The sequence below is a fragment of the Eubalaena glacialis genome, chromosome 4 (genome assembly GCF_028564815.1).
Source record: "Eubalaena glacialis isolate mEubGla1 chromosome 4, mEubGla1.1.hap2.+ XY, whole genome shotgun sequence".
Classification (NCBI taxonomy): domain Eukaryota; kingdom Metazoa; phylum Chordata; class Mammalia; order Artiodactyla; family Balaenidae; genus Eubalaena; species Eubalaena glacialis.
Genome location: NC_083719.1, coordinates 184,027,732 through 184,055,586, shown reverse-complemented (window position 1 = coordinate 184,055,586; position 27,855 = coordinate 184,027,732). Strand labels below are relative to the sequence as shown.

Here is a 27,855-nt window from a genome sequence, read left to right as displayed (position 1 = left end):
CACGTGACGCGACGGCTGGGGGCTCCCGGCGCGGGGGACGCTGGTGGCCAAGATGGCGGCGGAGCTGGTGGAGGCCAAAGTGAGTGAGCGGCGGCAGCGCCGGCCAGGGCGGGCGGGGGGGCGGGGGCCGGGCGGCCGGCCGAGGTCTGCGCCTTCCGCTCGGGGCCCCACAGTGCGGCCCGCCCGCGGCTCGGCGTCCGGCTCCCTCGCCAGCCCCTGGCCCCGGGGCTCCGGTTGCGGGCGGGGCGCGGGGAGGCCGGGGGCGGGGCCCCCCAAACCTCATCCCAGTTTTCGCGCCAGGGGTTCGGCCCCCAGGTGGGAGGTTGGGTTCTCCTCCCTCCAGCTCAAGCGGTTGGGGTCTGGATCTCCCTAAGCACGGGCACAGGGCCGCGCCTCCCAGCTTGAGGCACGGTCCCCCCGGACAGCATGACTGGCTGGACTGCTCGTCCCCTCCTCGAGTTCGGCGCTCTTTGGCCTGGGGGAGTGTCTGCGCCTCCCCGCCCCCCATGGTACAGTGGGCTGGCATCTGGGTCTCAGCCTCCTCGCCTAGCTGACCAGGCTGGGGTTGACGACTCCTGCTCAGAAGGGTCCCCTGACTTTTCTGCCACCGTTTCCACCATCCGGGGTGATGAGCTGGGGTCCTGAACCGCCCCCAAACACAGTGTGTCTCTTGGGGTCTCTACCCTAGGCTGGGGTTTGGAGCCAATATTCAGCTCCCGCTCTGGTCCCAGAGCCCCGCCCCCCTCCCGACACCCTCTTCACCCCGGAGTGCGCGCGGCGATAACTGAGCTTGCCCTCCCCGATGGGATGGAGCCCTGGCCCCTGTGTCGGCGCCTTCCTAATAACTCTCTCCTCTCAGTCTTGGGTCTTGGGCTCTGTCTTCCTCCTCCCTCTCTACTCTCAGGACAGCATCTGTGCTGCTTTGGACTCTGTTCCTGGGGTCTCTGGACCCCACACTCGCAGGATCAGACTCCATTTCCAAACCTTGTCTGCTTCCCTTATACTCTACCCCATCGTGAGTCTACTGCTCAGATCACACTCCCTTCCCACACAGCCCCCAGAACCCCTGCTTTAGATCTGTTTATGCACCCCAACTCTGGCATCTGAGGCACCCTTCTCTTTTTGCCGGTCTCTTACGTCGATCCTTGGAGAGTCCCTGGCTGGTTGCAGGGTAGGGTAGTTAGGAGGGCGATCACATGACGGGACAGCTGGGGGCTCCCGGCGCTGGGGGACGCTGGTGGTTAGTTTCTAGTCTTTCTCCCCCGTATTCCTGTTTGGGGTCCACATTCCACATCCCATAGATGCCACCTCTTCTCCAAGCTTGGGACCCCTTTTAACCCTCTTGGGACTAAGCTGGGAGCATCCCTCTCCTGGGGATGTATCTTCCCCCAGATGCCTCCCCGAGGTGAGGCTCCAGAACCCTTGCCCCTGACTAGGCTAGGGTTCTTCCCGGAGAAGTTTACTCAAGGCCGCTGATCCCAGGGAGGTGGGGGACCGGACCTTGCAGGACCGAGGCACCGCCCCCTCCCCCTGCTGCTCTCCCCTCCCCAGGGTCCTGACCTGTAAATGTTTTCTTTCTCTTGCTCCTCCCTCTCCTTACATCTCCCTTCCCTTCCCACTGGGATCTGAAATTCAGCCCTCAAGGTTCTGTGATTATAGGGTATTAGCCTCCATTCACCCCTGAGTGCCCGCTCCATATACCTGCATCACACACATGGCTGCCCCTCTCCGGAGTTTTGAGAAATTGAGACTTGCCGTAGAGATGCAGAGGTCTGAACTCTGCCAGCCCAAGGCAGCAACCTGCGGCCTGAAGTCCCCTGGAGCCCTGAAATTTAACCTTCTCGGCCGCTGTGGGGCTGTGGCTCTGGGCGCCTGCCCCCACTCCAGCCAGAGAGTAGGATCTGAACTCTTATATCATCCAGGGCCTTGAAATATGATCTGATGAACTCTACTTGACCCTCCAGTGGCTGGGGCCCCCCTCCCCAATTAGATCAAGTTGACCCTTTTTCAAGTGCTCTAAAACACGAGCCTCGTGAGCCCAGCCTGCTCCCATCCTAGGGAGCCTTCTTTCTCCTTCAGTCCCTTGCTGTCACTGTGGAGTGCCTACATGTCATTGAAATGTCCCCCTCTTTTAGGCGCTTTCCCAGCCTTTCGTAGTGAGAGCCGGAGACTTTGTCTTTTGGGGTGCAGAATGGGCTGGTCTGAGGGGAGAGCGAGGGGCTTGTTGATAAGCTTGGAAATCTGAGACTCTTAACCTGAGGCCCCTGAGAGGGGCTTGGGGGTGAGGGGGGGGAGTGGTCTGGGAACTCCCTGAGAGGGTGTGTAGCATTCTGCACAGAGCTCTTAGTTCCTGGAGAGAGGCGCCCCTGTTAAGTTCAGCGCAGCTGCTGTTTCTCCACACGGCTCCGAAGGAGCCCAGAGTTGAGGCTCTGGAAACCGTTGGGGCCTGGCGCTGTTTATAAACACAGATCTGAGGGGCAGGCGGGTCAGGATGAAGCCACGGCAGGAAGTGGTCTGCGCAGCACTTGGGGCTTCTTCCTGAACGTTTGCACCCTGCTTGTGCGGCACCCCCTCCCTCCCAGTGTCAAGGGCAGGCTCCTCAGTGGTGGCAGCTGCTGAGAAATCCGAGTCATGAACATATGGCAGCTCGAGGGGTGTGCCCCGGGATGCGCGTGCATGAGGCGGCTCTGGATGGCCCCAACCTGGTGGAAGGGGTAGGTAGGGGCAGGGGCTCCCAGGGGCAGGAAGATGTGCTGTGGTCAGACTCCAAAAGGCCAGGCCCACCTGCCTTTGGCTCCATGGTGGGCGGTCAGCTTCCATACGACATTGCCTCTCCCCTGGAGCGCCTTGGGGCTCTTCCAGAAGAAACATCTTGTTTGCAAGCCTTTCTTCTCTGTTCAAGGTAGGAAGTCAGGCCGAGGGAGGCGAAGCCTCTTTGTTTTCAAAAGTGTTCAGACTCTCGGAGGGCCAGCAGAGTGCTAGGCCCCCAAGCAGTGGGTGTGCTGGGGAGTGAGGGGCTCTCAGGCAGCTGGGTGTGAGTGGAAGTAAGCAGCCTCAGGAGCCCGATGGCCCCGAGTCCAAATACCGCCAGCCCTGCCCCGGATGCACGGGGAGGCCTTGGGCCAGCTGCTTGCCTCTCAGAGCCTCAGTTTTCTCACCTGTGTAATGGGCACCAGTCCTTGTGAGATTAGTGACCATGAAGGCCCTTGTGCTTGGCATTGGTGGGTGCTCCCCGTCTGCAGTGCAGGAGTAGGAGAAAGACCCTGCAGCAGGAAAAGCCTCCCCGTCGAGGCTTTGCAGGCAGGATGGGGCCTCCCCGCACCTTTGTCTGTGTCATGTTGGGCCCGGCAGACCCCTCTGCCATCAGCAGGAGCCTGGCGCCGTACAGCTGGAAAGAACGTTAGAGTTCCCATCTTGTCCGAAGTGCAGAGAAGCCTGACAGCGGACCCAGGGTCATCTGGGAACCTAGGGCAGGGTCTGGGCTTGAACCTAGGGCTTCTGAGTCCTGGAGCCACCATCAGATTCCACAGCTCACTCTTTGACAGCCCGGAAACAGCAGCGCCTTCTGGCATGTAACCAGCCTGGCAGGGGTCCCGCCCACCTCTGACCATCAGACTTTTTCTAGTTGAGTTTAAGTGATTTATTGGTTTCTTTGGGTGCTGTCCTGCCCCAGGCTCGCCGGCTTTCCATGTCCACTGTCATCGCTTGTAATTTCTCTTTTTCCATCCCCTCCGGAAGTGTCTTTTTCCCATCACGTTTCACTCATCACAGGTCAGCTTCAGGGCTTGGCATGGGTGGCCCCCATACCCCGCTGGCCCTCCCTCCAGGATACTTTGCTTATGTAGCTTATCGGGGAGCCCAGAGGGTCACGGAGGGCAGGCCACTGCCGGCCAGTCCCACAGAAAACACTGGGCTCCACTGCTCTCTTGTATTTGGTCTGATTTCGTTGGAGGGGCGCTGCCAGGTAATAATGGCCAGTCATCACTTTGCCACGGGTCAGTTCATAGCCTCTGTGGCTGCTGGATCCCCGCGCTCCTCTGTTGGGGCTGATCCTACCCCCCAGGGGACATTTGGTGATGTCTGTGGGACATTTGTGGTTGTCACGACTGGGGTTTGGGGGAGCTCTGGCATCGAGTGCGCGGGGCTAGGGATGCTGCTTCACACCCCACCATGCCCGGGACGGCCCCAGTGTCCACAGCGCCAAGGGGAGGAAGCCTGCGAGGGGGACCAGCAGACGCTTTGACAGCCTCGGCAGTGCTCAGCTGAAATAAGTCGGTGCTGGGGCAGCCTGGTAGAGACGAGCCACCCCGGCTTCAGAGTCGGGTTTGGATCTTGTCTGTAACTGGAGCTCACGCCAACCTGGTAGGGGTGTTTGAAGGATCAGAGTTAAGTGCATAATCACACGCCCAGCTCAGTCCCCGGCAGGTGACTCGGTACTAAGCAAGCGGTGGCTACCGTGCTCCAGACCAAAGGGAAAGTGTCTTTGTGGCCGACGTTGGTTGAGCGCTCACTCTGCTTTACGTGCATCGCCTCATCTGGTCCTTCGCACATCCCGATGAGGTGGACCCACCGTCCTCCCTGACGAAGAGGCCTAGGGTCAGAGAGGCCATCAGTGTTCTCGGCTGGAGAGCAGCTGAGGCTGTTTATGGAGAAGCAAGATTCCCAGTTCCTGCCCTGGGGATGCTTTCAGGCTTGAAGATGGGAAAAGAGGACCTAAAATAGAAGCAGTTGGTGGGGAGGGGTCAGACAGAGGAGCTTTTGCTGCGTTGGTGATGCTGAGGAAGATTGGAGGGGGAGGAGGGGAGCAGGGCTGAGCGGGGAGGGGGCCTCTCAGGGGAGGGGGAGGCGGCAGCCTGAGCACAGGCGTGGAGGTGGGACCAAGCCCGGGCCGGTGGGACTGGGGCAGAAGCTGCCGCCTCCTCCCCCTGGGGGCCCCGGGCCGGCCAGCTGCTAGCAGGGTCTCACTTCACTTTCCCCCCAGCTGGCCCAGGCAGTCCCTCACCCTGGCAGCGTGTCCCTCTGAACCTGTGTGTTTGTGGTTGCTCTTCCCCAGAACATGGTGATGAGTTTCCGAGTCTCTGATCTTCAGATGCTCCTGGGTTTTGTCGGCCGGAGTAAGAGCGGACTTAAACACGAACTTGTCACCCGGGCCCTCCAGCTGGTCCAGTTTGACTGTAGCCCCGAGCTGTTCAAGAAGATTAAGGAGCTCTACGAGACACGCTACGCCAAGAAAAGCTCGGAGCCCGTGCCACAGCCCCACCGGCCCTTGGACCCCCTGACCATGCACTCCACCTACGAGCGGGCCAGCTCGGTGCCCAGGACTCCCCTCACGGGCCCCAACATTGACTACCCCGTGCTCTACGGGAAGTACTTAAACGGACTTGGACGGTTGCCTGCCAAGACTCTCAAGCCAGAAGTGCGCCTGGTGAAGTTGCCCTTCTTTAACATGTTGGATGAATTGCTGAAGCCCACCGAGCTGGGTGAGTCCCCGCCGCCCCTGGGGGCGGCCCCACCTTCTGAGTTCTCCCAGCGCCCAAGGCCAGCCAAGCAGCCAACCCAGAGCATTTTCTGGGGAGCAGCAAGGGCCGAGGGGCTGAGGGGGGCTTGTCCCTCCCAGGAAGCACAGGGGCCACCTTGGGGTCCTTGAATTAGTGACTTGTTGCCATGTAACAAGTTACCCCAAATTCCAGTGGCTTGAAACAGCCGACACCTCAGTTTCTGAAGGTCAGAACTTGGGAGTGGCCTGGCTGGGTGGTTCTGGCTTGGGGTCGCTCAGGGGGGTCACAGTCCACCTGTCAGCTGGGGGCTGCCTAATCAGTAGGCTCGACTGGGGCTGGGGGCAGGGCGCTTACTCACGTGGTTGCCAGCTGCTGGCTGGAAACCCCAGTTCTTGCTGCCTGGGCCTCTGGGGGCTGATTGAGTGTCCTCCCAGCATGGTGTGGTGGCTCGCTTCCCCCGGAACCATGATCGGGGCAGGGGGGCTGCGGTGGAAAGAGGGAGAGAGAAAACGTGTGCACCTGTGTGAGTGCATGACCCCACTGGAAGCTGAGGGCTCTCTCACAGCCTCAGCTTGGAAGTGGCATATTTTCGCTTTTGCTGCATTCCACTGGTCAGAGGAACCAACTCTGGTGCACCGTGGGCGAGGGCTCCACCATGCTGGACCACCAGGAGGCGGGGGCACTGGGGGCCACCTGCAAGGCTGGCTTCTGTGGTCTTACTCCTGGTGGCAAAGGGGCTGGAGGTTCGACCTTCCCTCCCGCCCCCCGCGGAAAGCTGTTTCCTAGTAGGCAGCCTGCAGGAGTGACCTCGGTCAGTGGGTTCAGGCCTGTCAACACGGGCCGGCCCGTGAGGACATGGTCAGGTGTGCCTCTGAGAGGCGGGGTGCAGCGCGGATAGAGAGATGATGCCGGGGAACCTCGTTCTCGTTTCTCTGACCTTACGTTGACTGAGGGACAGGCCTGCTGTGTATCAGGCCTGTAGCAGCACCCCCCGTCCCCCGACTCCGGACAGCCTGATGACAGGGCTGGGAGTGGGTGTCAGCCTGGACTCAGCCTCAGATGCTGCCCTGAGCTCTGGGACCAGGACACCAACCAGCCACAGCTTCCTGGGCCTCCAGGGCTCCAGAAAGCGAGTGGAATACGATGGGGCTCTTGTCACCCCTCAGGTTTTACCAGGTGCCTGAGTGTTCTGGAGACCCCTCCTGCCACTCATCACCCACCCAGTCAAACAGCATATACCTGAGCACCTGCTGGGTGGGCACCCATCAGGGGGTGCAGCAGGGAGCAGACAGAGCCCCCCACCCTTGTGGAGGTTCCCTTCTAGCACCCCTTGTTTGGAGCCTCAGGGTGCCCCCAGCCTACCCACGCTGTGGGTCCTGCCGTCCGTCACAGTGGGCCCTGGTCGTGAGTCGGTCCCTGTGTGCTGTGGCCGAGGTCACGGTCCCTCCACGCCCCCACCCGCTGTGCCCTTGGCCACGCGGCTCAGTCCCTCCCAACCCTGCTGACCCAGCGGCCTGCCTTGCTCAGCCAGGGGGCCCTTGTCTGCACACAGGCTTTAGGTCCAGCCCCTCGCCGGCCAGCCCCCTCCGTCCTGCCCTGGGTGGGGGGAGGGGGAGGGATGGCGGCTCTCTCGGAGGGCCTGTGGCTCCAGGTGAGGCTGTAGGAGGTGGAGGAAAGTGCTTCAGGTGCTCCTGGCCCTGGGGTCTGAGGCCCCACACTCTGGCCCGGGGCTCCTCCCTCCGCTGCCTTCTCTCTGGAGTCAGGAGGGGCTTCTCGCCAGCCCCCAGGTGGGGGGCAGGTTGGCTCACCAGCACCTATCGTGGGGGTGACGTGGCAGCACTGGGGACCCAGGGCCCCTTCCTGAGTTTCTCCAGGATAACCTTCCCTGTCTCTGCTCCCCGCAACCTCTCTCTAGATGCCAGGACCCATCCCCCTCCCCCCAACCCCCACCCCACCCCCCACCGCAGGTTTTGGAGTCTCAGGCCTGGCTGGCTGGCTGGCTGGTTCTGGAGGTTGAGCTGAAGATTCAGATTCCTTCTTAAGGACTTGAGCACAATCTTTATATCAGGGAGGCTGGGTTTTTACAGGGAGGCTGCAAGGCGGGCTTGGGAGGTTGCAAGGCGGGCTTGGCGCTGGGCGGGGGGCCTGGGTCTGGAGGTGACTTTGAACTCAGGGCCGGCAGCCCCCCTCCCCTGCCCAGACCATGGGCTTCCTTCCTGCCCGCGAACGTGCAACCATTCCCGCCCCACAATGCATCACTTTGCCCTGAGCCCCCAGGGACCCCAGTCACCTGATCTCCGGGAGAGTCTGCTCCCCTGTCTACACCAGGAATCACTCTGCTCTGGGCTCAGAACAAAGAGGCCAACCCCACCCTGCCTTTGCTCCCACCCACTCCCCTGCCCCTCTCCCAAGATGTACCCTTTTCCCAAGACTCCCCTCTCCTCAGGGACTCCCCGGGGGGCTGCCCGGGTTCCTGGGGGAGGCCTCATCGAGCACTGATGGTGGCCCTGAAGCCATCTGGTCCCTGCTGTTCCAGCACCAGCAGTTCTGTCCGCCTACCCCTCACCCTGGGCGCCTCCCCATGGGGAGTTCTGCAGCACTGGCATTGCCCAGGAGCCACCTCAGGAGGCTCTAGCCAGCTTCCCCTTCCCCCTCACCCCTGGTCATGACCTGCCAACCAAAACGAGGCCCAAACAGTCTGGTCCTATTTTCCCGGAAGAGCCGCCGGCAGGCTCCGGGATGGAGACCGCGCCAGGCAGACAGGAGACATAAATCACGTGGAGGGGAATGTTCTGGTTGGGGGAGGGAAGGGGAATAATAGAGCCACAGACTGGGAGCTGGAAGGACCTTAGGAGAAAGATGATCCACTCCAGCGGGGGCTGGGGGTTGGCACCCAGAAAGGTCAGGAGACTAGCCCAAGGTCACACGGCATCCTGAGGGAAGGGACTCCGGGGCCGCGTGCTCAGCCATCTTCCCTCCTCTGACCCCCTCCCTGCGCCACTGGCACTTTGCTTCCCTGTGGGAAAGCCCTGGTTCTGAACCACATGAAGGTTCTGGACCTCAGACCTCTTCTCAGGACAGGGAGCCCAGCCATCTGGGCCAGGCACCCCGGGGGCAGAGGCGCTCGCTGCTCACCCACAGCACAACTCAGAGGGACTGGGAATGCAGTCTCGGGTCCAACACTGCTGCTTGGGGCTCAACCCTCTTATGGCCGGAGGGTCCCCTAAGCCTGGCCACTTAGGGTGTCAGCAGGCAGAGGCTGAGTGTCCGCTCTGGGAGGCCCAGACCTCAGGGCCAGGGAGCGTGGGGGAGACGAGGTACCATCATGAGACTCGCCACAGGCAGAAGGAAGGAAACGCGACCTGGCCCACCGCTGCTCCTCAAGGCTCCCGGCATCCTGTGGCCAGCGCCTTGTGGGCTGGGACCACTCCCGTGGCCCAGCAGGGTGAGCAGGCTGCCCCCCAGTTCTCCTCATGCCCCAGGACGTGGTCGGCGCTGACTCTGGTGGAGAGCCACTGATCTAGCCCTGTCCCCACTGGGCAGGGCCAATGTATCAATACGTCCCTCATTCAGGCTCCGAGCCCTTTGGCTGGTATTGCCCAAGCAAGGTAGTGGGGTCCCTGACCTGGCGAGTTTTGCCAGGAAGGTGCCCTAGAGGTGATTAAACGGTGACGGGCGAGGAATGCTCTGGTCAGGGAGTGCAGGGTTCCCCAGGGGTGGGGGGGGGAGGGCGCTGTCAGTACCAGGAGCCCCTTATTGTGCATTTGTGGGGAGGTGGCAGTCAGGAAGCCTTCCTGGAGGAGGTCACAATCCCATCCAGACCCAAGGGATAAGTAGCAATTAAGCCAGACAAAGGGGGTGGGTGGGTGAGCGTGTTCCAGGCAGAGGCCCGGTGGTGAGAGAGCTCATGAATGGAGGCCATTGTGACCAGAGTGTGGTGTGCCGCAGGCTGGGGAAGGGAGAGTGGCCTGGACGTGGGTGGCAGAGGCCAGAAAAACCAAGATCGGTGGGGCACGGGGAACGGTGGGGACCAACTGGGCTGTCCTGAGGGCTTCCCAGGTCTTGTTCTTTCGCGTCCTTTCTGAGGTGGATATTACCCCTGTGGCAGGCCTGCCTGCCGCCCCACAGCCCAGCGTGGTACCCACCAGGCCCATGGGCTGTCTGTGGCATCCAGGGGCAGGTGGCCTGACCCACTGGGCTGGCTGGGCCTCCCCTGCCCGTGGTGGTGGGAGGGGCTCCGTCAGCTCTGCAGCAGGTGGGTGCCTTGGGGAGCACCCAGCATTACCTGTGAGGGGGCCCTCAGGTGGGCGTGTAGGTTGTCCCAGGCAAGGCCTCCAGCCCACCCCAAGTCCTGCCAGAGGTGACTCACCTCCACCTGCTGTGATCCCCCTGACTTTCTGCCCGTCCCTGGCTTTAATCTGCCCAACCTCCTTCCTGGTGTCTTCCCCACACACTTTACCCCCAGCAGCCAAAGGAAGCTTTTATTTTTCTTAATTTTTTAAATTTTTTATTATTTTTTTAAGATGATTACTTTTTTTTTCAGTATTTAATTTTTTATTTGGCTGTGTTGGGTCTTAGTTGCGGCATGCGGGCTCTTAGTTGTGGCACGTGGGATCTAGTTCCCTGAACAGGGATCAAACTCGAGACCCCCTGCATTGCAAGCGTGGAGTCTTAGCCACTGCACCACCAGGGAAGTCCCCAGGGGAAGCTTTTAGAATAGCAGGCTGGTCACGTTCTTCCTCCCTCCCCTCACCTCCTCTCTCTCACCTGGCCTAACCCTAACCCTAACCCTAACCCTCACCCTCGCTCACTCTGCTCCAGCCTCCTCCAGCACTCCAGACTTGGTCCTGCCCCAGGGCCTTTGCATGTGCTGTTCCGTCTGTCTGTCACACTCTTCCCCAGACACCCACATGGCCCTCCCTGCCCCATCGTCTGATCTACAGCTCATCCCTCTCTCCTCCTTACCACTCTCTCCTCCTCCGGGGCCTTGCTCCCAACCCTGGCATTGTTTTTTTTTTTGTTTTTTTTTTTAAAGAAATTCACGTTCTTTTATTTATTTATTTATTTATTTATGACTGTGTTGGGTCTTCGTTTCTGTGCGAGGGCTTTCTCTAGTTGTGGCAAGTGGGGACCACTCTTCATCGTGGTGCGCGGGCCTCTCACCATCGTGGCCTCTCTTGTTGCGGAGCACGGGCTCCAGACGCGCAGGCTCAGTAATTGTGGCTCACGGGCCCAGTTGCTCCGTGGCATGTGGGATCTTCCCAGACCAGGGCTCGAACCCGTGTCCCCTGCATTGGCAGGCAGATTCTCAACCACTGCGCCACCAGGGAAGCCCCCCAACCCTGGCATTGTTGATTGCCTGGGACTGGCTTGTTCCCCACTGCATCCAGAGGACAGAGTGAGGTGGGGGTAGGTAAGCAAAGGCTTGGAGATGAGGAGCAGCCTGAAGGCTGCAGTGAGAAAGACTTTGAGTCATTCCTTCAGTGCTTGTTCCTCCCGTAACCCCACGAGCAGGAAGTCCGGGTTCCTCGCCCCGTGAGTGGAGGAGCTGGGATTCGAACCCAGAGCCCTTAGTTGGGGCTTGTACCCGCCCACCCCCTGCTGTTGTGAGGCCCCTGCGCCCAGCCTGGGGCACCTGTTTTCCCGCCTCCTCCAGGACGCCTCCGCCATCACCACTGGGGCCAGGCCTCAGCCTGGAGCAGGGGGCCTCGGGGGCCCAGGGGCAGGGGCTGCCCGCCGAAGGGCTTCAGGCCAGTGGGAAGAAGTCCCAGCTGATCACATTCTCTTATTTTTTTAAATTTTAAAAAAATTTTATTATTTATTTATTGATTTGGTTGCACCGGGTCTCATTGCGGCAGGCAGGGGCTCCTGAGTTGCGGCATGCACACTCTTAGTTGCAGCATGTATGTGGGATCTAGTTCGCTGACCAGGGATTCGAACCCAGGCCCCCTGCATTGGGAACACGGAATCTTAACCACCGCGCTACCAGAAGTCCCCCGATCGAATTCTTAAAATCTCCTTTTCTTTCTATTTAAACTTTTGTAAAAATACGTGTTCATCATAGAAAACACTGGTTAACAGCGAAGAGGTCACGCGCTTGTCCTTGCCGCTGCTGCCTTCTGTCTGCGTGTGCAACCTCGAATATGTGGTGTGTCCTGACTGCTGGTTTGTCAAAACACCCCCCCCCACCCCGCCCCAGTATGTGGTGAGCACCTGCTGAGGTCATTAAATACTCTTCCCTGGTGACAGTTTGCAAGGCTGCCTGGCAGCCGCCTGCGTGCGCCAGACCCTCTGTCGGGGTCTCGGATTGAGCCCGGGGTCTGAGTCCCTGGTCCACTGGCTCCTCCTGGGATTCCAGCTCCCCGAGGACCTTGGGGCAGGGGTTCTCCCTTTAGTCCCGGAGAGGCATTGAGACTGAGACCTTTGGGTGTGCTTGGGGCTCGGAGGGCGTGTACCTCATCCCAGCCCCCAAGCCGCCTGGCAGGGGGCCCCCATGGCCACCCTGCTGTGCAGCATGGGTGACAGTAGAGGTAGTTTTGGTTCTGTGTCCACGACGAACCAAAGACACGGGAAAATTGTGTTAATTCTTAGGAGGTGAGGGTTTGGGAGAAAAATGGAGCCTGGAAGGAGGTGGGGAGTGCCAGCGTCGCTGGTGGGTTGGGGTGGAGGGTGCAGTTTTTAGATACAAGCACTCGGGGAACGCTTCATTCCAGTGGCATTTGCACAGGCTTAAAACACCAGGGCTGTGTAGATGGTTGGGGGAGGAATGTTCTGGAAGAGGGGATGGCGAGTGCAAAGGCCCCGAGGTATGTTCTTGGCAGGTGGGGAGCACAAGGAGGCGCCCAGGGTGGCTGCGGTGGAATCAAGGCTACCAGGGCTGGGGACAGAGCTTCCTCCGAAGCCCAGAGCCAGGGGGAGCCAGGAGACCGGCTCTTCATACTGATCAGATGAGCACTGGGGGTGAAGGGACCGCCCTGGGCGCATTCGGAAATCTTCAACAACGGGATTGGCCAAGGGAGCTGATAGTGGGGGTGAGGGTGAGGGTCACGGACGCCGCCAGAATCTCAGTCCTGAAAGCTGGAAGGGTGGGGCTGCCCCTGGTGGTGGATGGCCCAGGTCCGGGTTTGGGGGACCCCTGCCCACTGTGTCCCAGCTGAGCTGGCAGCTGGCCTCCCACCAGCCACTTGGCTTCCTGGGGGAACAGTCGGCCACCCCAGGCTGATGGCACAGCAGAAAATCGGGATTCGGAATGCATCCCCTGCCTCCGCAGCAGGCTCACCTAGAAATAGGAGTCCTTCCGGGAAAGGGACTCCGGAGCTAGTTCTTCGGCAACCCTTCTCGCGGTTTCTGCAGGAAGAGCTCCTTGGCTGGCGGGTGGGCCGTCCCCTCCCCTGCCTCCCAGGGGACTCTGTGGGGTGGGGGAGTATTTTTGACACGCCCCCCCCCCCAGCCTTGGCGGCCCAGCTCAGATGTTGTGAGACCCCCTCCCCCCATAAGTAATTGCCCGGGGCTCTTCGGGCAGGTCTGGGCGCATCTGCAGGTAGCCTATGTGCACCCCAGCCCTCCAATTAAGCGGCCCTTCTCAAGGGCCCCAACCGGGACTCCGGAGGGACCAGCCCTCCCTCCACGACGAGCAGGAACTGGCGGCAGCAGCGTGGCGGTTTCAGCAGCCACCTCTTCCTGAGCGCCAGCTCCGGCCCCGGCACTATGAACCCCGAGAAACTGGTCCCTTGCGTGGAGGGCGCACAGGCTTGGGTGGGGGTGGGGGCGTGGCTGAGCAGAGCTGGGGTACGAACCCCAGCCCGGGAGCTCTGGCTTCTGAGCCCGAGCTGCTTTTAAATTCAAATTGTGTTTGCTTTTTAAATAGCCTCCCCGAGGCGGCGCTTTGGAATTCAGAAGGTTCTGAAGCAGGGGTGGGCCGACCAGGGCCGCGTGCTCCCTATTGGCAGCCCCGCACCCCGGCCGCGCTGGGCGGGCGCGTGCTCGCCCTCACCGACAGCTTTCATGGTACAAGGCAGAGTGGGGACGTAGAGGCAGAAACAGTGTGGCTTGCCGAGCTGAAAATATTTACACTCCAGCCCTTTGTAGGGACAGTTTGCCCACCGCTGTCCTAAAGGGTTTGCAGTATAAAAAGAGCAGACGCCTTACCTCCCCTGGCTCCAGGGCTGCGGTAGTGGCCAGTTCTGGCACCCACCCTCCCCAGAGGCGGCTCTTGCACAGACCCCCTCCGTGGCTTTGGTTACACGAAGAGCAGCCTGAGGTACACACTGCTCTGCACCTGCTCTTTCCACTTAAAACCGTCTTGGGGATTAGTCTCTGTCGGAGCATAAAGAGCTGCTTGATTCGTGACTCCCTGTGTTCGCGGGAGCGTAGTATTCCTCCCCGTGGGGCCTGGAGCCGATCTTCCTTTTTTGGCTGCGCCGGGTCTTAGTTGCAGCACACGGGATCTTTGTTGTGTCATGTGGACTCTTAGTTGCCGCATCCAGGGTCTAGTTCCCTGACCAGGGATCGAACCCGGGCCCCCTGCATTGGGAGCATGGAGGCTTAACCACTGGACTGCCAGGGAAGTCCCTTGTGTAGTTTTGGTAGGTTTTTTGTTTTGGTTTTGGTTTTTTTTTGGCTTCATCAAGTTTATTTTTAAATTGAAGTATGATTGCTTACAATCCAATATTAATTCTGGGTGTACAACACAGTGACTTGATATTTTTATTCATTACAGAATGATCACTACTTCTCAGTGTAGTTTTAAAATTTTAAACATTGAGGTATAGTTTACATACAACGAAATCCACAGATATTTAGTGTGTAACTTGAGTTTTAGCGAATGCATGTGACCGAGTAACCCCAATGCCACCAAATACAGAACATTTCCATCACTGTTAAGTTCCCGAGGGGCCCCCCTCCCAGGCAGTCCTTGCCTTCCCCCGACCCCCAGAGGCTGCCTCTGTTCTGAGTTCTATCACCATAGATTAGTTTTGCCTGTTCAGGAAGCTGATATAACGCACACGCAGCATGTACTTCTCTGCATCTGCCTTCTTTGGCTCAGCTTTGGGGCTTCAGATTCGTCTGTGTCGATGCGTGGACTGCAAGTTTTACTGTATGAATGTACCACAGCTTGTCCATTTGTTCTTCCGTTGTGGGGCACTTGGGTTGTTTCCAGTTTAGAGCTGCCAGGAATAAATTAGCCAGGCGTTCTTGCACAGGTCTTTTTGTAGACGTACTTCCATTTATTTGGGAAATAGCTAACAGCAGATTGCTGGTTACAGGGTAAGCGTATGTTTAACTTTACTAGTCATTGCCCAACGGTTTTCCAAAGTGTCTGTAGCATGTTACAACCACCCCTACCCCCAGGAGAGAGTCCTGGTTGCTCCAGGTCCTTGTCAACACTTGGAATTGTTGGTCTTGTCATTTTAGCCACTTTAAGTGGACGTGTGGAGGTTTTCAACCAATCTTGCATTCCAGGGCCAGATCCCAGGGGCCCTGGCTGTTTGCTAATATTTTGTTAAGGATTTTTTACATCCACGTTCATGAGGGATATTCGGCTGTGTTTTTCCTTTCTTGATGCATTTTTGTCAGGTTTTGGAAGCAGGGTTATGCTGGCCTAGTTAAAATGAGTTGAGAAGTGTCCTTCCTCCTCTAGTTTCTGGAAGAGTTTATTTATTTATTTGTTTTTGGCCGTGCCGCACGTCTTGCAGGATCTCAGTTCCCTGACCGGGGATTGAACCTGGGCCCCAGCAGTGAAAGCCCAGAATCCTAACCACTAGGCCACCAGGGGACTCCCTGGAAGAGTTTATATAAAGTTCGTATGGTTTCTTCCTTAAACGTCTGATTGAATCCACCAACCTGGGCCTGCAGTTTTCTTTGTGGAAAGGTTTTTAATTATGAGTTCAGTTTTTTTAACTGATAAAAAGCTTTTCAAACTTTCTATATGTTTTGGTGCCAGTTTTGATAGTTGGCATCTTTGGAAGAGTTTGTTCATTTCATCTAAATTGTCAAATTCATTGGCATGAAGTTACAGCCCCCTATTGAAGGCTATAGGATCTGTACTGATGTCCACCTTTCATTCATGATAGTTTGTGTTCTCACGATCTTATCGTTCAGTCTAGCTAGGTATGTATCAAAGAACTTTGGCTTTGTTGGTTTTCTCTGTTGTTGGCTTTTTGGTTTATTGACTTCCATCTTTATCTTTAATTTTCTCCCTTCTAATGGCTTTGGCTTTTAGTTTGGGCTTCTTTTTCTAGCTTCTTGTGGAGGAAGCATACATCATTCATTTCAAACCCTTTTCATTCTCTTTTAATAGAAGCATTTAAAGCTATAGCTTTCCCTCGCACAACTGCTTTAGCTGCCTCCCACAAGTTTTGGAGTATTGTATTTTCTCGTTCAGTTCAGAGTGCTTTCTGATCTTGCCTGGGGTTCTCAGTACAGTTATGACTGAGAGTGAAGAGCTGGCTCTTCACTACCAAGGTCTCCGTCCCCGGCAGACTCTCTCCCGACTTCTGCACCCAGTGCTCCATGATGGCGAGCAGGGCTCTGTGTGTGCTGTCCCTGCTGCCCTCCTCACACCTCCTGCTGTGAGCCAGGCCAGGCTGCTCTGTGACTCTTATTTTGTGCACTTGGAGGTTCACTGCCGATTCACTTCCGTATCTCCTTGGCCATCCCGTGAGTGCCGGAGGCGGGACCTTGTTCAACTTGTCCCCATTCCCTCTGGCAGTGCCGTGCTGAGCCCGTGCGGGTCCTGGGCCGAGTGCTGCATGGTTGGGCACATGGCTCACCAGATGCCCGGAACAGCCCTGGGAGTTGGGGACAGAGTTGTTGCTGGCGTCTCACAGACAGACCTGGAGAAAGTGGCTGGCCCGAGGGCACGCGGCCTGGTGTGCTGCATCCTGCCGGCCCAGCAAAGCTCTTCTGCCCCCGCCGAGCAGTTCTCGGTACTCTTGAGTAGATGCCTGAGCCCCGGAGGGCTGAAGAGGCTGCTACTCCCTTAGTGGCCCTCAGTGGGGGACATGGGGGGGCGTGAGTGCTCCCTGAACCATGGGCTGTGGTTCTCCTTACCCAGGAAGGGGCAGGATCCCCCAAATCCATCCCACCTGGGTGGGGCTCAGCCTCCCCTTTCCTACTTCCCAGTCTGAAGAGGGCCAGGCCTGTAGGAATGACCGTAGTCGGCACCCTCGCCAGGGAACAGACGTGACCCTGACCCCAAATTTGTCTCCAGTTCCGCAGAATAACGAGAAGCTTCAGGAGAGCCCGTGCATCTTTGCCTTGACGCCCAGACAGGTGGAGCTGATCCGGAACTCCAGGTGCACTGTGTCCGCCCCCTGCCCGCCGCTATGGCAGCCCAGGGCAGCCTTCGCCAGGCCCGCAGCAGACCCTGGGCTCGGCGTGGCGGGGAAGGGTGGCCCCCACCCCATGCTCAGGGCCCGTGCGCTCTCACCACCTTTGACCCACAGCCCCGAGGTGGGCCAATCGTCCCCTTTTAACAGGGTCGCCCCCTCACTGCTCCAGATGTCAGGGTCGGGGCGTTCTCTGCGGGGTGTGGAGCAGCATCCCTGCCCCCACCCCCTTGATGCCAGGAGCCCCCCAGTCGTGACCGCCACAAATGTCCCCAGACATCCCCAGTGTCCCCTGGGGGCAGAGCCGCCCCCGGTGAGCAGATGAGGGATGCAGGCTGGTCCCAGGGCTCTGACTCTGCTCTCTGAGGCCTTCAATCTCCAGCTGAGACAGAAGTCACCATTAGGGCCGCCGCTTCTCTGGCACAAGGCCCTCACCCACCAACCCTCTTACTACCCATACCAGCCCCGCATTTTCCAGAGAGAGGCGGTCATTTGCCCAAATCACCCGTGAGTAAATGGCAGGAGAGAACACTCTAGGCAGTACCCTTGGCCTTCGGTCGCCATGGGAAGTAGTGGGTTAGTCCGTCTGGCTGGTCCCCCCGGTGAAGGGTCAGAGGCGGCTGCTGGGCGCTCTCCCGCCATTGACCCTCCCCTCCTCCCCCCGCACAGAGAACTGCAACCCGGGGTCAAGGCCGTGCAGGTCGTCCTAAGGTAAGCCCAGGTGTGCCCGGGCCCCGGGGTGGGTGGGGACATGACCCTTGCCCACCTTCCCCTCCCCCACCCTGGGAGGCCCCAGGACCCTCTCAGACACACACACACACACGCACACCCGCTATCTGGCCTTGTCCGTGGGTATGCCAGCATGCAGCCCACTCAGGCCAGATACGGGTCCTGTCACCTCCACCCTCGCCCCCCATCTGTCCTCCCCGCCTCTCCCAGCGGGCCCTCCCCTGCCCGAGGTGCCCGTGGCCCTATGGTCCCTGGTGTCCTTGCAGAATCTGCTATTCAGACACCAGCAGCCCTCAGGAAGACCAGTACCCACCCAACATCGCCGTGAAGGTCAACCACAGCTACTGCTCGGTCCCGGTGAGTGGGCCACCCTGGCAGCCCTGGATCTGCTGCGGGGGGCGAGGCAGAGAGTGCAGAGTGGGGCGGGGGGGGGGGGCACATGGAACACCTTGTGACGGTCACAGCCGTGGTGTCTGCTTCCAGGGCTACTACCCCTCGAACAAGCCTGGAGTGGAGCCCAAGAGGCCGTGCCGCCCCATTAACCTCACCCACCTCATGTACCTGTCCTCGGCCACCAACCGCATCACCGTCACCTGGGGGAACTACGGCAAGGTGAGCAGGCCCCAGAACTCCCTCCCTCTGCCCTCCCTCTCCTGCCCACCCCGCCTCCATTGGCGCAGCCCTGACTCCCCTCCCCTCCCCCACCCCCAGAGTTACTCCGTGGCCTTGTACTTGGTGCGGCAACTGACCTCCTCAGAGCTGCTGCAGAGGTTGAAGACCATCGGGGTCAAGCACCCGGAGCTGTGCAAGGCACTGGGTGAGCCCCGGGGCTTTCTGCACTGCTGGGTGGGGCTCCCCACGGTCCCTGGGGGTGGCCATGGCTCCATCACTGCTGACCCAGTTTGCTGGGCACAAGGCACAGGCCTGGTCCTCAGGAGCTTGTTGCCTGTGGGGGACCTGGACCTCCCCAGTCTGGCCATCACCCTGGTGGTTGGGGAGCTCTGGGAGGTCTCTGGAGGATGCGGAAGGAGGAGGGGGAGCCAGGCAGCGAACCATCAGTGCAAAGGCCCTGAGGCAGGGACGAGCTGGGTGTGCCGAAAGCCCCCAGCGAGCTCTGTGAATGGGGCGAGGAGAGCCGGGGTTGGTGGGCGAGGAGCCTTGGAGGGCTTGCGGGGAGGGGAAGACCCCAGCTGATCAGTGTTCCAGGCGGGTGCTTCTGGCGGCTGTGCGGTACCGGGAGGGGGCGGGGGCCAGCGCTCAGCGGGAGCAGAGGATGGATTCCCAGTTGGAGGCACACGTGATGATGAGGGTCTGGCCGGGAATGCTGAGGCCATTGTTTTTTTTTCTTTTTTGTACTTTTAAGAACCAGAAAAAAGGGGGTGGGGATACACAGAGCATTAAAAAACCCCAGAAGAGCCACTCAGACGGGCAGATCGAACCTTCCTGTGTCCTGCCCCGGGGGGCTGCCCACCACACAGCGGGGGCTCAGGAGTTCCCTCTCTGGTCACCTGGAGGCCCTTGCGGGGTGCCTTCTGACTCCATCCTCGCTGTGGATCCGGGCAGTGGGGCCTGGCCACGTCCCAGTCTGACCAGTGGGGACACTGAGGCCAGTGTGGCAGAGTTAGGGCTCTGTGACCCCAGGACCTCAGCCTAGGCACCCTGCCCTGCCGCCTGCCTGTTTCCTCAAATGGCCCTTTCTTCGATTCCCCCACCACCACCACTTGCCCGCTTGGCAGGTTCAGGCATTGGCGCAGGGTTGGGCAGGGCTCATCCAGGCACCCGTGGGCCCCAGGGTGGGGACGGACATGGGGAGGCCTGGCTTAACTCCTCCGTGACCGGCCTGGAGCCAAGGCCTGGGGCAGTGCAGGGGCCCCAGCAGCATATGTCGCGGCTCATGGGACAGCCCGGGCCCCTGGTGGGGCGGGCAGGGCCTCCCCTCTGAAGCAAGCCCCCAGCTTCCTTCCCACAGCCAGCTCAGGCTGGGCATCGTGCCTGCTGGGTTGCTGTCTGATTGCAGCCGGGAAGTCCTGTTCTCTGTCTCACTTGAACCCTTCCTGCTGCACGTACCCTCCCTCTATTAGGTGGAGGAGGACCGAGGCCTTGCTTTGAAGCATGATAACGCACTGCACCCGTCCTCAGCTGCCCAGGGTCTTTTTGAGGGGCCAGGGTCTCTGGGTCTACCATTTATCTGCACCTGTCAGCCAGAGATGGGAGCCACAGGGTGGCTGAGGACAGTAGGGGCGTTGAGGGGGTGGGAGGACAAGCTGGCAGGTCACCCTCAACCCCTTGTGGGAGGGGGAGGAAGGCTCTCTGGAGGAGGGGGCGCAGGCGTTGTATCAAGGAGGGAAGGGCAGTCCCATCGTCCAAGCCGAGTGCCCTCCACTCTGCAGGGCCCAGGCATGGTCCCGAGCCATCTGGGGATGGAGCTGAACCGCTGCCCCTCTCAGGTTGGTCGGCCAGCCTCCCTGCGCCCCCTGCAGGCCCATCCCCAGGGCTGCAGTGGGCCAGTTTCCTTCCAGGCTTTTTTCCTCCACCTCGTGGGCTCACCGTGCGGTGGCTTTATGGTGGGCGCCCGCTGTCTTCTGATCTGTTAGAGAAGCAGACTGAGACGGTGCAAGGGAGCTGTGCTCGTGGGCTCACTCCGCCCTCGGAGGGTCCCTGGTGGGGCTCTCCCGGCCTTGGGGCTTCCCAGCCCTTGGAGTGGTGCGGGAGGTCCTGGCGGTTTTCATCAGAGCTAACAGTCACAGCAGGTGGCCTACGGCAGCTCTTTGTTGCCTGGATCTTTCCAGAGAAGGGTGGTCTTGTTGGGGGGCTGGCCCCCCTCATTGTGCACCCAGGTTATTGTCAAAAATAAAATGGCTGCTGCCGAGGGCTTTTTTTCTATTTTTGGCTGCTTTGGATCTTCGTTGCTGCTCGCAGGCTTTCTCTAGTTGCGGCGAGCGGGGGCTACTGTTCGTTGCGGTGCACAGGCTTCTCTTGTTGCGGAGCAGGGGCTCTAGGCGCGCAGGCTTCAGTAGTTGTGGCACGTGGGCTTCAGTACTTGTGGCTCATGGCTCTAGAGGGCAGGCTCAGTAGTTGTGGCGCGTGGGCTTAGTTGCTCCGCGGCATGTGGGATCTTCCCGGACCAGGGCTCGAACCCGTGTACCCTACACTGGCAGGCAGATTCTTAACCAGTGCGCCACCAGGGGAAGTCCCTGCCCGGGGCTCTTTTAACATAGATTCTCCTCGTAGTCCTGGGTCCTGGAGCTAAAGCATGTGTCTCATCGTCCTGGGAGGTGAATATGGGGTGCTCACCGTGTTTGGCTGAGGCGAGGGGTGCTGAGGGTGTTCACTGCTGCCCTCCTGAGCATCTCTGGCTGCTGGGAAAACCTGCCCCTCGGCCCCACTGACACCGGCCGCCCCTTCCCCACAGTCAAAGAGAAGCTGCGCCTGGACCCCGACAGCGAGATTGCCACCACCGGCGTGCGGGTCTCCCTCATCTGCCCGGTGAGTCGGGGCGCGCGGGTTTGTGGGAGCGGCTGGGTGGACAGTGCTCGCCGGGCGGCCGCTCACACCCGTCACCTCCCACCCGCGCAGCTGGTGAAGATGCGGCTGTCAGTGCCCTGCCGCGCGGAGACCTGTGCACACCTGCAGTGCTTCGACGCCGTCTTCTACCTCCAGATGAACGAGAAGAAGCCCACCTGGATGTGCCCGGTGTGCGACAAGCCAGCCCCCTACGACCAGCTCATCATCGATGGGTGAGTCGCTGGGGCGCACGGGGGCCCCGCCGCCTGCCAGGCTGTGCTGGGCTTGGCCCCTTGCCTGTCTGGGCCTCTGGAAGGAGGAGCGGGGCCATGCAGCTTCTGAGGCCTCCTGGGGCCTCCGGGCTGCCCAGCAGCACCCTGTGGCAGCTCTGCAAGCCCTGGGCTACAGAGAGAGGCGGGTGTCAGCCCTGCGGGACTTGTCAGGGCCTTTGCTGTGTGGGTGGCAATGGCGTAGCTTAGGGTTCAGAAGTGGGGCTCCAGATCCACGAGGTCCTCTGTTGCTCCCCACGTCACCTTGCGTTTTGTGAGTCTGTTCTTCCCCCGTGTAAAACGGGGACCCGAGAACCCCTAGCTTCCATCCCATTGCACGACTCGGGGAGCTGCTTCTCAAGTGGTGTTCAGCAAAGGCTTGGTCACATCCTCCACATAGGAAGGTGAAGGGGACGCACGTCTTCCCAAAACTCTGACCACCTTCTGTTGGACCCTTTCCTAGGTGACACCAGCGTGCGGCCAGGCTGTCCCCTGAGCCTAATCAGCAGGCCCTCCCCATGCCGCAGGGGGGACAAGGAGAAAAAGGCCATTCTCCCTAAAAGGGAAACTTTGCTCTGGTCTTAAGTTTCCAGAAACTGAGCCCAGCACCTGACTGACTGGCTCCTGCCAGGCGCCAGCCACACCCACTTCTGTCCCCAGAGCCGGGGCTGGGGAAGGGAATCTGGTGGCCCAGGCAGGAGCGGACCATGGGGCAGCCCTGGACCGCCGACTGCATGGCCTCCGCCCGCACACGATGACCGAGGCGCGGCTGGGGTGTGTGCCATGGGGAAGGGGGTAGCCCTGACCTGCAGTGGCCGCGTGTGAACTTTCCCCACGGTCGGGCACTCGTCTCCCTCTGGTCATTGCGCTCGAGGTCTCAGAAGCCCTCCCTCCCAGCCGTCCAGGGAGGTGGACCTTGATCATCCTCACCTTACAGATGAGGAGACAGATTCAGAAGGGGTGGCCACTAGCCCAGGCCCCCAGCTCACAGGTAGCCGGGCAAGGACTTCAAACCAAGTCTGACCAGCTCTGAGCCTGGGTGCCCTCCCCGGAGGAGCCGAGCAGCCACCCCAACGCTGTCCAGCCTCGGGGTGGAGTGAGGAGGCCCCTGGGGCCGGGCACAAGGGCTGGGCCTGAATGGCAGCTCTGTTCCCAGCCTGGCAGCTGTGCAGCCCGGGGCCCGCCTTCCCCCCCACAGGCCTAGAGCAGGTCACTCAGGCCCGGGTGGTGGTAACTGACAGCTCTAGGGACAGACGGGGCTGGGGCTGGGTAGTGTGACTGTGCTGCACACGGACTGCCATTCCATCAGCGCATGCGGCCTGGGTATAGCCAGGGAGGCTTCCTGGGGGAAGGGTCCTTGAGTCGTGCATTTATTCCACAAGGCTCTGCCACTTGGTTTCTGGCCCTTAGCTGGGTGATTTAGGGGTCCCCAAAAGGACTCCATCCCAGACCCTGCCTTCAGGGAACTCCCAGCTGGACGTGTGGGAGGGGAGGACCGAGCCAGAGACAGACATTCCTATTGCTTGTGCTCTGCTTGGAGAAGAGGAGCCGTAGAGTAGGGCTTTGGAGGGTGAGTAGGAGTTTTCCAAGTGCAAAGTATGTTTCAGGCAGAGCTGTAGTCATACTGTGGTGACCCTCTGCCGTACTATGGCAGAGCTGTATTCATACTATGGTGATGGGGCTGGGAGGGGCCCTATCTGCCACAGAGGGTGTCCTGGACAAGGCCTCCCTCCTGTGTGATCGTGACTGAGGCGGTCAGAGTCACCTGGAGGCAGTTGCAGTGTTGATGTTGAACGAACGCTGGGGGCTCTGGTGTGTCCCTGCTCCCGGCCTGGCATGGGCCCCCGCCCCGAACCTCAGGTCAGCAGGTGCGGCCAGTGCTGTCCTGAAGCCACTTTTGGAGAGCAGGAAGTGGCTCGGCGAGCATCCCACCCCCGGCCAGGGGAGCAGGGTGGGGCCCAGGAGTCAGCACGCCCTCCTCCCGCCTCCAGGCTCCTCTCCAAGATCCTGAGCGAGTGCGAGGATGCCGACGAGATCGAGTACCTGGTGGACGGCTCGTGGTGCCCGATCCGCGCCGAGAAGGAGCGCAGCTGCAGCCCCCAGTGCCCCATCCTTGTGCTCGGTGAGGCCTCAGCCGGGCTTTGCCCGAGTTTCTGTTCCCGGAGTTTGCCGATTGCTGAGTGTGACTCTATCCCACCGCGTGGCCTTTTTATCTGAAACGCGACCGTCCCGGTGGAGTCGATGCCCCTGGAGCGGGGCGTCTGAGGCGGTTAGTGAGCGCCTGCTGTGTGCCAGGCCCCATCCAGACGCGGGGGAGCCGGTGGCCTCAGGTCACCTCGCTCCGTCCTCCGAGGTGTGCTGCTGCACAAGGCTGCCCCCGCCCCTCGCCGGCCTCGATTTCCTTGCTCTGCGGGTCACCTGCCATCCTGAGCATCTGTCCCTGTCTCTCTTCCGCAGGCACCTCGGATGCTAATGGGCTCCCATCCACCCCCAACGTCAACGGCGGGGGTGGCGGCGCGCTCGGGGGCTCGGGCGGCGGGGGCGGCACGGCGGGAGGCGTGGAGAACGGGAAGCCGGGAGCTGACGTGGTGGACCTCACGCTGGACAGCTCGTCGTCCTCGGAGGAGGAGGAGGACGAGGAGGACGAGGACGAGGACGAGGACGAGGAGGGCCCCCGGCCCAAGCGCCGCTGCCCCTTCCAGAAGGGCCTGGTGTCGGCCTGCTGACCGCTGGCCACCGCCACGACCAGCCGGACACTCGACTTTCCTGGTGCTCACCACGCAGAGGGGCGCAGGCGGGCCTCGGGCACAGCGGGAGGAGTGATTTTTTTTTTTTTTTTTTTTCTTTTTATTGTTGTTCATTTTGTTTTTCCACCCCTTTCCCTGCCTGGCTCCTGGCACCTGTACCTCTGGACTCTCCTATCGGAGGATTAAAAAAAAAAAAAGTAAAACGACAAAAAAAAAAAAGTCCAAAAAAAAAAAAAGAAAAACAAACAAAAATCAAACTTAAAAACAAGGCAAGCCACCCACACAGCTGCTTCCCCGGCCGGAGTCGGAGCCCGAAGTCAGAGCCAACCCTGGGAAGGGCGGGTGGGCCCAGGACGCCGCGCCCCCCGGACGACCATTCCAGCTGGTGCGAGGGACCGGGCGGTGGGGACGCGGGGAGGACAGCCTCTACCCGGGCAGCAGCCCCTGACTCTGACGTTCGTCTGTTCCTTTGCTTTCTCTCTCTCTGCAAGCGTGTCCTCGTGTCCTCTCCTGAGAGCCGGGAGCAGGGAGCTTTTTTTTTTTTTTTTTTTTTTAGCCAAGAAGCCATGGAGTGGTGGGGGGGGGCGGGGGGCGGGGGGCGGGGCCGGGCAGTGGGGGGCGGGGGGGGCGGGGCGTGGGGGGCCGGGGAGGGTTTAGCCACAGATGTGTTGTATTTTTTGAAAGTGCAATAACTTGGTATTTTGAAGACCCGGCGTATGGCCAGGACCCCCGGCGGAAGGCGGGGGCCCCAGAGCGCGGCACCGTGTGGCGTGGGGGGGGGTCTGTTTTCTAGCCAGCTACCTCGGTAACTCCAATTCAGGTTAACTTCCCTACGGAACAGCGCAGGTGTCCACGGACGCCGCCGTCGCCAGCCCCCTCCTCAGTGGGGCAGGGGGGCGCGGCCACTTCCGAGGGGTCGGCCAGGACTTGCCCCGGCCTCTCCATTTGGGGCGGTTCCTTCCCCGTCTCCTTGCTCTTGGGTTTTCCAACGGGTACGAGGCCTGCCCGGCACCCGCTCCCCCGGGAGCCTCACTCTTGTCTTCCAACAGGACTGGGCCTCAGCTCCCTGCCCAGCCCCAGGTGGCTCCCGGCCGGGGGGTGGGCATCCAGCGACCACGGGGGCCCACAGCGGCCCCAGACGCCTCCAGGGACCCGCAGCTGGGTGCCCAGCCCCCCGCCCAGCACCCTTGTCCCCCGGAGGCCACACCTGGTTCTCCAGATCTCCTGTGCCCGCCATTCTTTTTGCTTTTTCTTTTCTTCCCCGCACCTCTCACCCCCAAGCCCCAGAATATTTTTTCTTTGTATAAACAGAACTCTCCTAGTCAGGAAGCAATATCATTTCAGGTCTAAAGAAGAAAGGGACATGAATCTGGTCGAGGGCAAATTCAGTTTTACTGTATAAACTCGGTTGTGCAGTTCAGCCCCCCCTCCGTCTGCGCTGGCAGCCGAGGGCCGCTGTTTTCTAATATTTGTATTCTAATTTAATTGTTTTTTAAAAACGCAAATAAAAAAGTCAAGGTGAAGCTACCGCAGCGTCCACTTCTCTGTGCGTCGGGGCCATGGCTGGGAGCAAAGGACAAAACCTGTGCCCTATCCCATGCTTCTCCTGGCCTTGTGCTGCATGGCCTTCCGGATTCAGAAGTCACAGCATTTGGTCAAATGAGAAAGATTCCACCTTGAACTGCCAGGTCCAGTGTGTGTCTGCTGGACCGGGCAAGGAATTCAGACAGAGCCATTGAATCCCAGGATGGCCCCTGCTCCCCTGGGTGGCCAAGAAGATACACAAATGGCCAATAAGCTCCTTAGAAAGATGCTCGACATCATCAGTCAACAGGGAAATGCACATCACAACTGCCACCTCACCCCTCACCCCGACTAGGACGGCTAGATGGCGAGGACGGGGATTAAGTGGGGACCTCGAGCTTGCCGGCGGGAATGTGAGATGGGGCAGCTGTGGTGGGAGAGTCCTGGGCTGGAGTTGCCGTCTGACCCAGCAACTCCACTCTTAGGTGTCTACCCCAAGGTCAACGAAAACAGGCTCACATAAACACTCGTACACACCTGTTCACAGCAGCATGATTCACAACAGCGAAAGGGTTGTTGTGAAAAAATAACCCTTTCATCTGGGAAAAACCCAGATGTCCAACAGGTGAATGGACACACCACGTGCTCCATCCACCCAGTGGAATACGATTCAGCCTTAAAAAGGAGCGGAGCGCTGATGCTCGCTACAGTGTGGATGAACCTTGAGGACATGATGGCCAGTGAGAGCAACCATACAGAAGACCACATAGCGTGTGATTCCATTTATGTGAAATGTCCGGAACAGGCCAATCCACAGAGACAGGGGTTAGAGGTCACCAGGGGCTGGGAGAGGGGGATATGGAGTGACTGCTAGTGGGGAAGGGGTTTCTTTGCGGGGTGATGAGTGTTCTAGAACCAGGTGGAGGTGATGGTTGCACAATTCTCCGAATATGCGAGAATTCTCTTAGCGGGGGAGGCATGGGAGCCTAACCGAAGGTGCCCTCCTGGGCCGAGTGGCTGCAGAACCATCCTTCACCATCATCCGAGGCCTCCAGTCTCCCTCTCGGCTGGCTCAGGTCCCCTCGGGGTCTGGCTGTGGAAGCCCTGGTCCCCCACCCACCCTGGCCCGAGTTGGACACCTGGGTCCACGTGAGCACAGTGACCTTGCTGCTGATGGAGGACCCCCGGAGCCGCCACTCTGCATCCTCCCCAAGCTCCTGGCAAGGGCTGGCTGGCCCTCCTCTCCCAGGCCGCGGCGTGGCCATTGTGTCCCCTCGGGGCTCCTCCATCACCCCACCCCCACCCCAACCCGCTGGCCCCAGTCTGACTGGGAGACAGACGGGAGGAGGGCTCTTCCAGGGCCCTGGAAGTGGCTGTGTGTGGTGACCCCAAACCAGAGGTGGGGCTGCAGCCTACGACCCCTGTCCCCGGTGAGGGGGCCCCGGCCTGACTTCCCCCGGGAAACGTGGGTGGAAGAAGCCAGCTCGGATCCGGGGTCATGTCAGTGGGGCCCAGCGTGGGGTGGCACCTTGGGGCCCTCTGGCAGACTTGAGGTTCCCGGGCTGAGGCCACCCCAACCCAGGGCCTCCAGAAACCCTGCAGTCGGAGGTGACCGAGGAGGCCGCCCAGCCGGTTCTCCCTGCCCACCCCATCCTCGCCCTCACCGGCCCTCGGGCCCCTTCCTGGTGCCACCCGCCCATGCCCCGGGGTGTGGGTCACCTCCTCTGTAGGGGCCCCAGGCCTGGCACTGCTGGCGACACCCACCCAACCCTGGAAGCCCAGAGGCAGGGTCACTGCATCCAGGCCCCTGCCTCCCAGGCCTGGCAGGAAGGGTCAGACTGAGTTTGAAGTCCTCTCCCTGGAACCCGAGTAGGGGGGCCCAGAGTGGTGTGGACAAGGGGCCCAGCCCACAGGGAAGGGGCCCCCCAAACCCTCCATCCCCGCTCCCCAGCCTCCCCCCGCCCCCGACAAAACACAAAGAACATCAAAATCAGGCAAATGAGGCAGCAGCGGTCGTAACAGGCTGCGTTTAGTGGTTTTTTTATGTACAAGAAAAATGATTTTTTTGTCTGGTTTTTCATCATCTTTTGTCTTTTTGTTTTTGTTTTTTTTGCTTCTTTTATTACTTTTAAAGCTTCTCCCTCCCCACCCCCAAAAAGTGCATTTTTATCAATTTTTTTTTTAAATCTCCCACACTTTTATAAAGACTCTCAAATACAGTCTATGGAATGTCTGCTCTGTGCTCTGTGCCCCC

General features: G+C 60.0%; 1 protein-coding gene across 2 annotated transcripts; it reads left to right on the top strand.

Moving 5' to 3' along the window:
- PIAS4 (protein inhibitor of activated STAT 4) lies at positions 1-24,637 on the top strand. Of its 2 annotated transcripts, none has more exons than XR_009700797.1 (11): positions 1-79; positions 5,054-5,480; positions 16,711-16,795; positions 17,498-17,539; positions 17,824-17,914; positions 18,041-18,169; positions 18,269-18,374; positions 20,970-21,043; positions 21,134-21,294; positions 23,322-23,599; positions 23,788-23,832. XR_009700797.1 is itself a non-coding variant. In XM_061188893.1 (11 exons), the coding sequence occupies exons 1-11, from the start codon at positions 53-55 to the stop codon at positions 24,054-24,056; spliced, it is 1,542 nt and encodes a 513-aa protein (XP_061044876.1). In that variant the 5' UTR covers positions 1-52; the 3' UTR covers positions 24,057-24,637. The 2 variants fall into 2 exon arrangements, 1 of the variants encoding a protein (XP_061044876.1); XM_061188893.1 differs by having other exon boundaries at positions 23,322-23,452; positions 23,788-24,637.
- Positions 24,638-27,855: the final 3,218 nt, after the last annotated feature.

Bases quoted from the DNA above. Each gene is read 5' to 3' on its own strand.
- PIAS4 (XM_061188893.1), top strand. From the start codon at position 53: ATGGCGGCGGAGCTGGTGGAGGCCAAA. The intron at 80-5,053 runs GTGAGTGAGCGG...GCTCTTCCCCAG, and splicing joins CGGAGCTGGTGGAGGCCAAA to AACATGGTGATGAGTTTCCG. The intron at 18,170-18,268 runs GTGAGCAGGCCC...CCCCACCCCCAG, and splicing joins CCTGGGGGAACTACGGCAAG to AGTTACTCCGTGGCCTTGTA.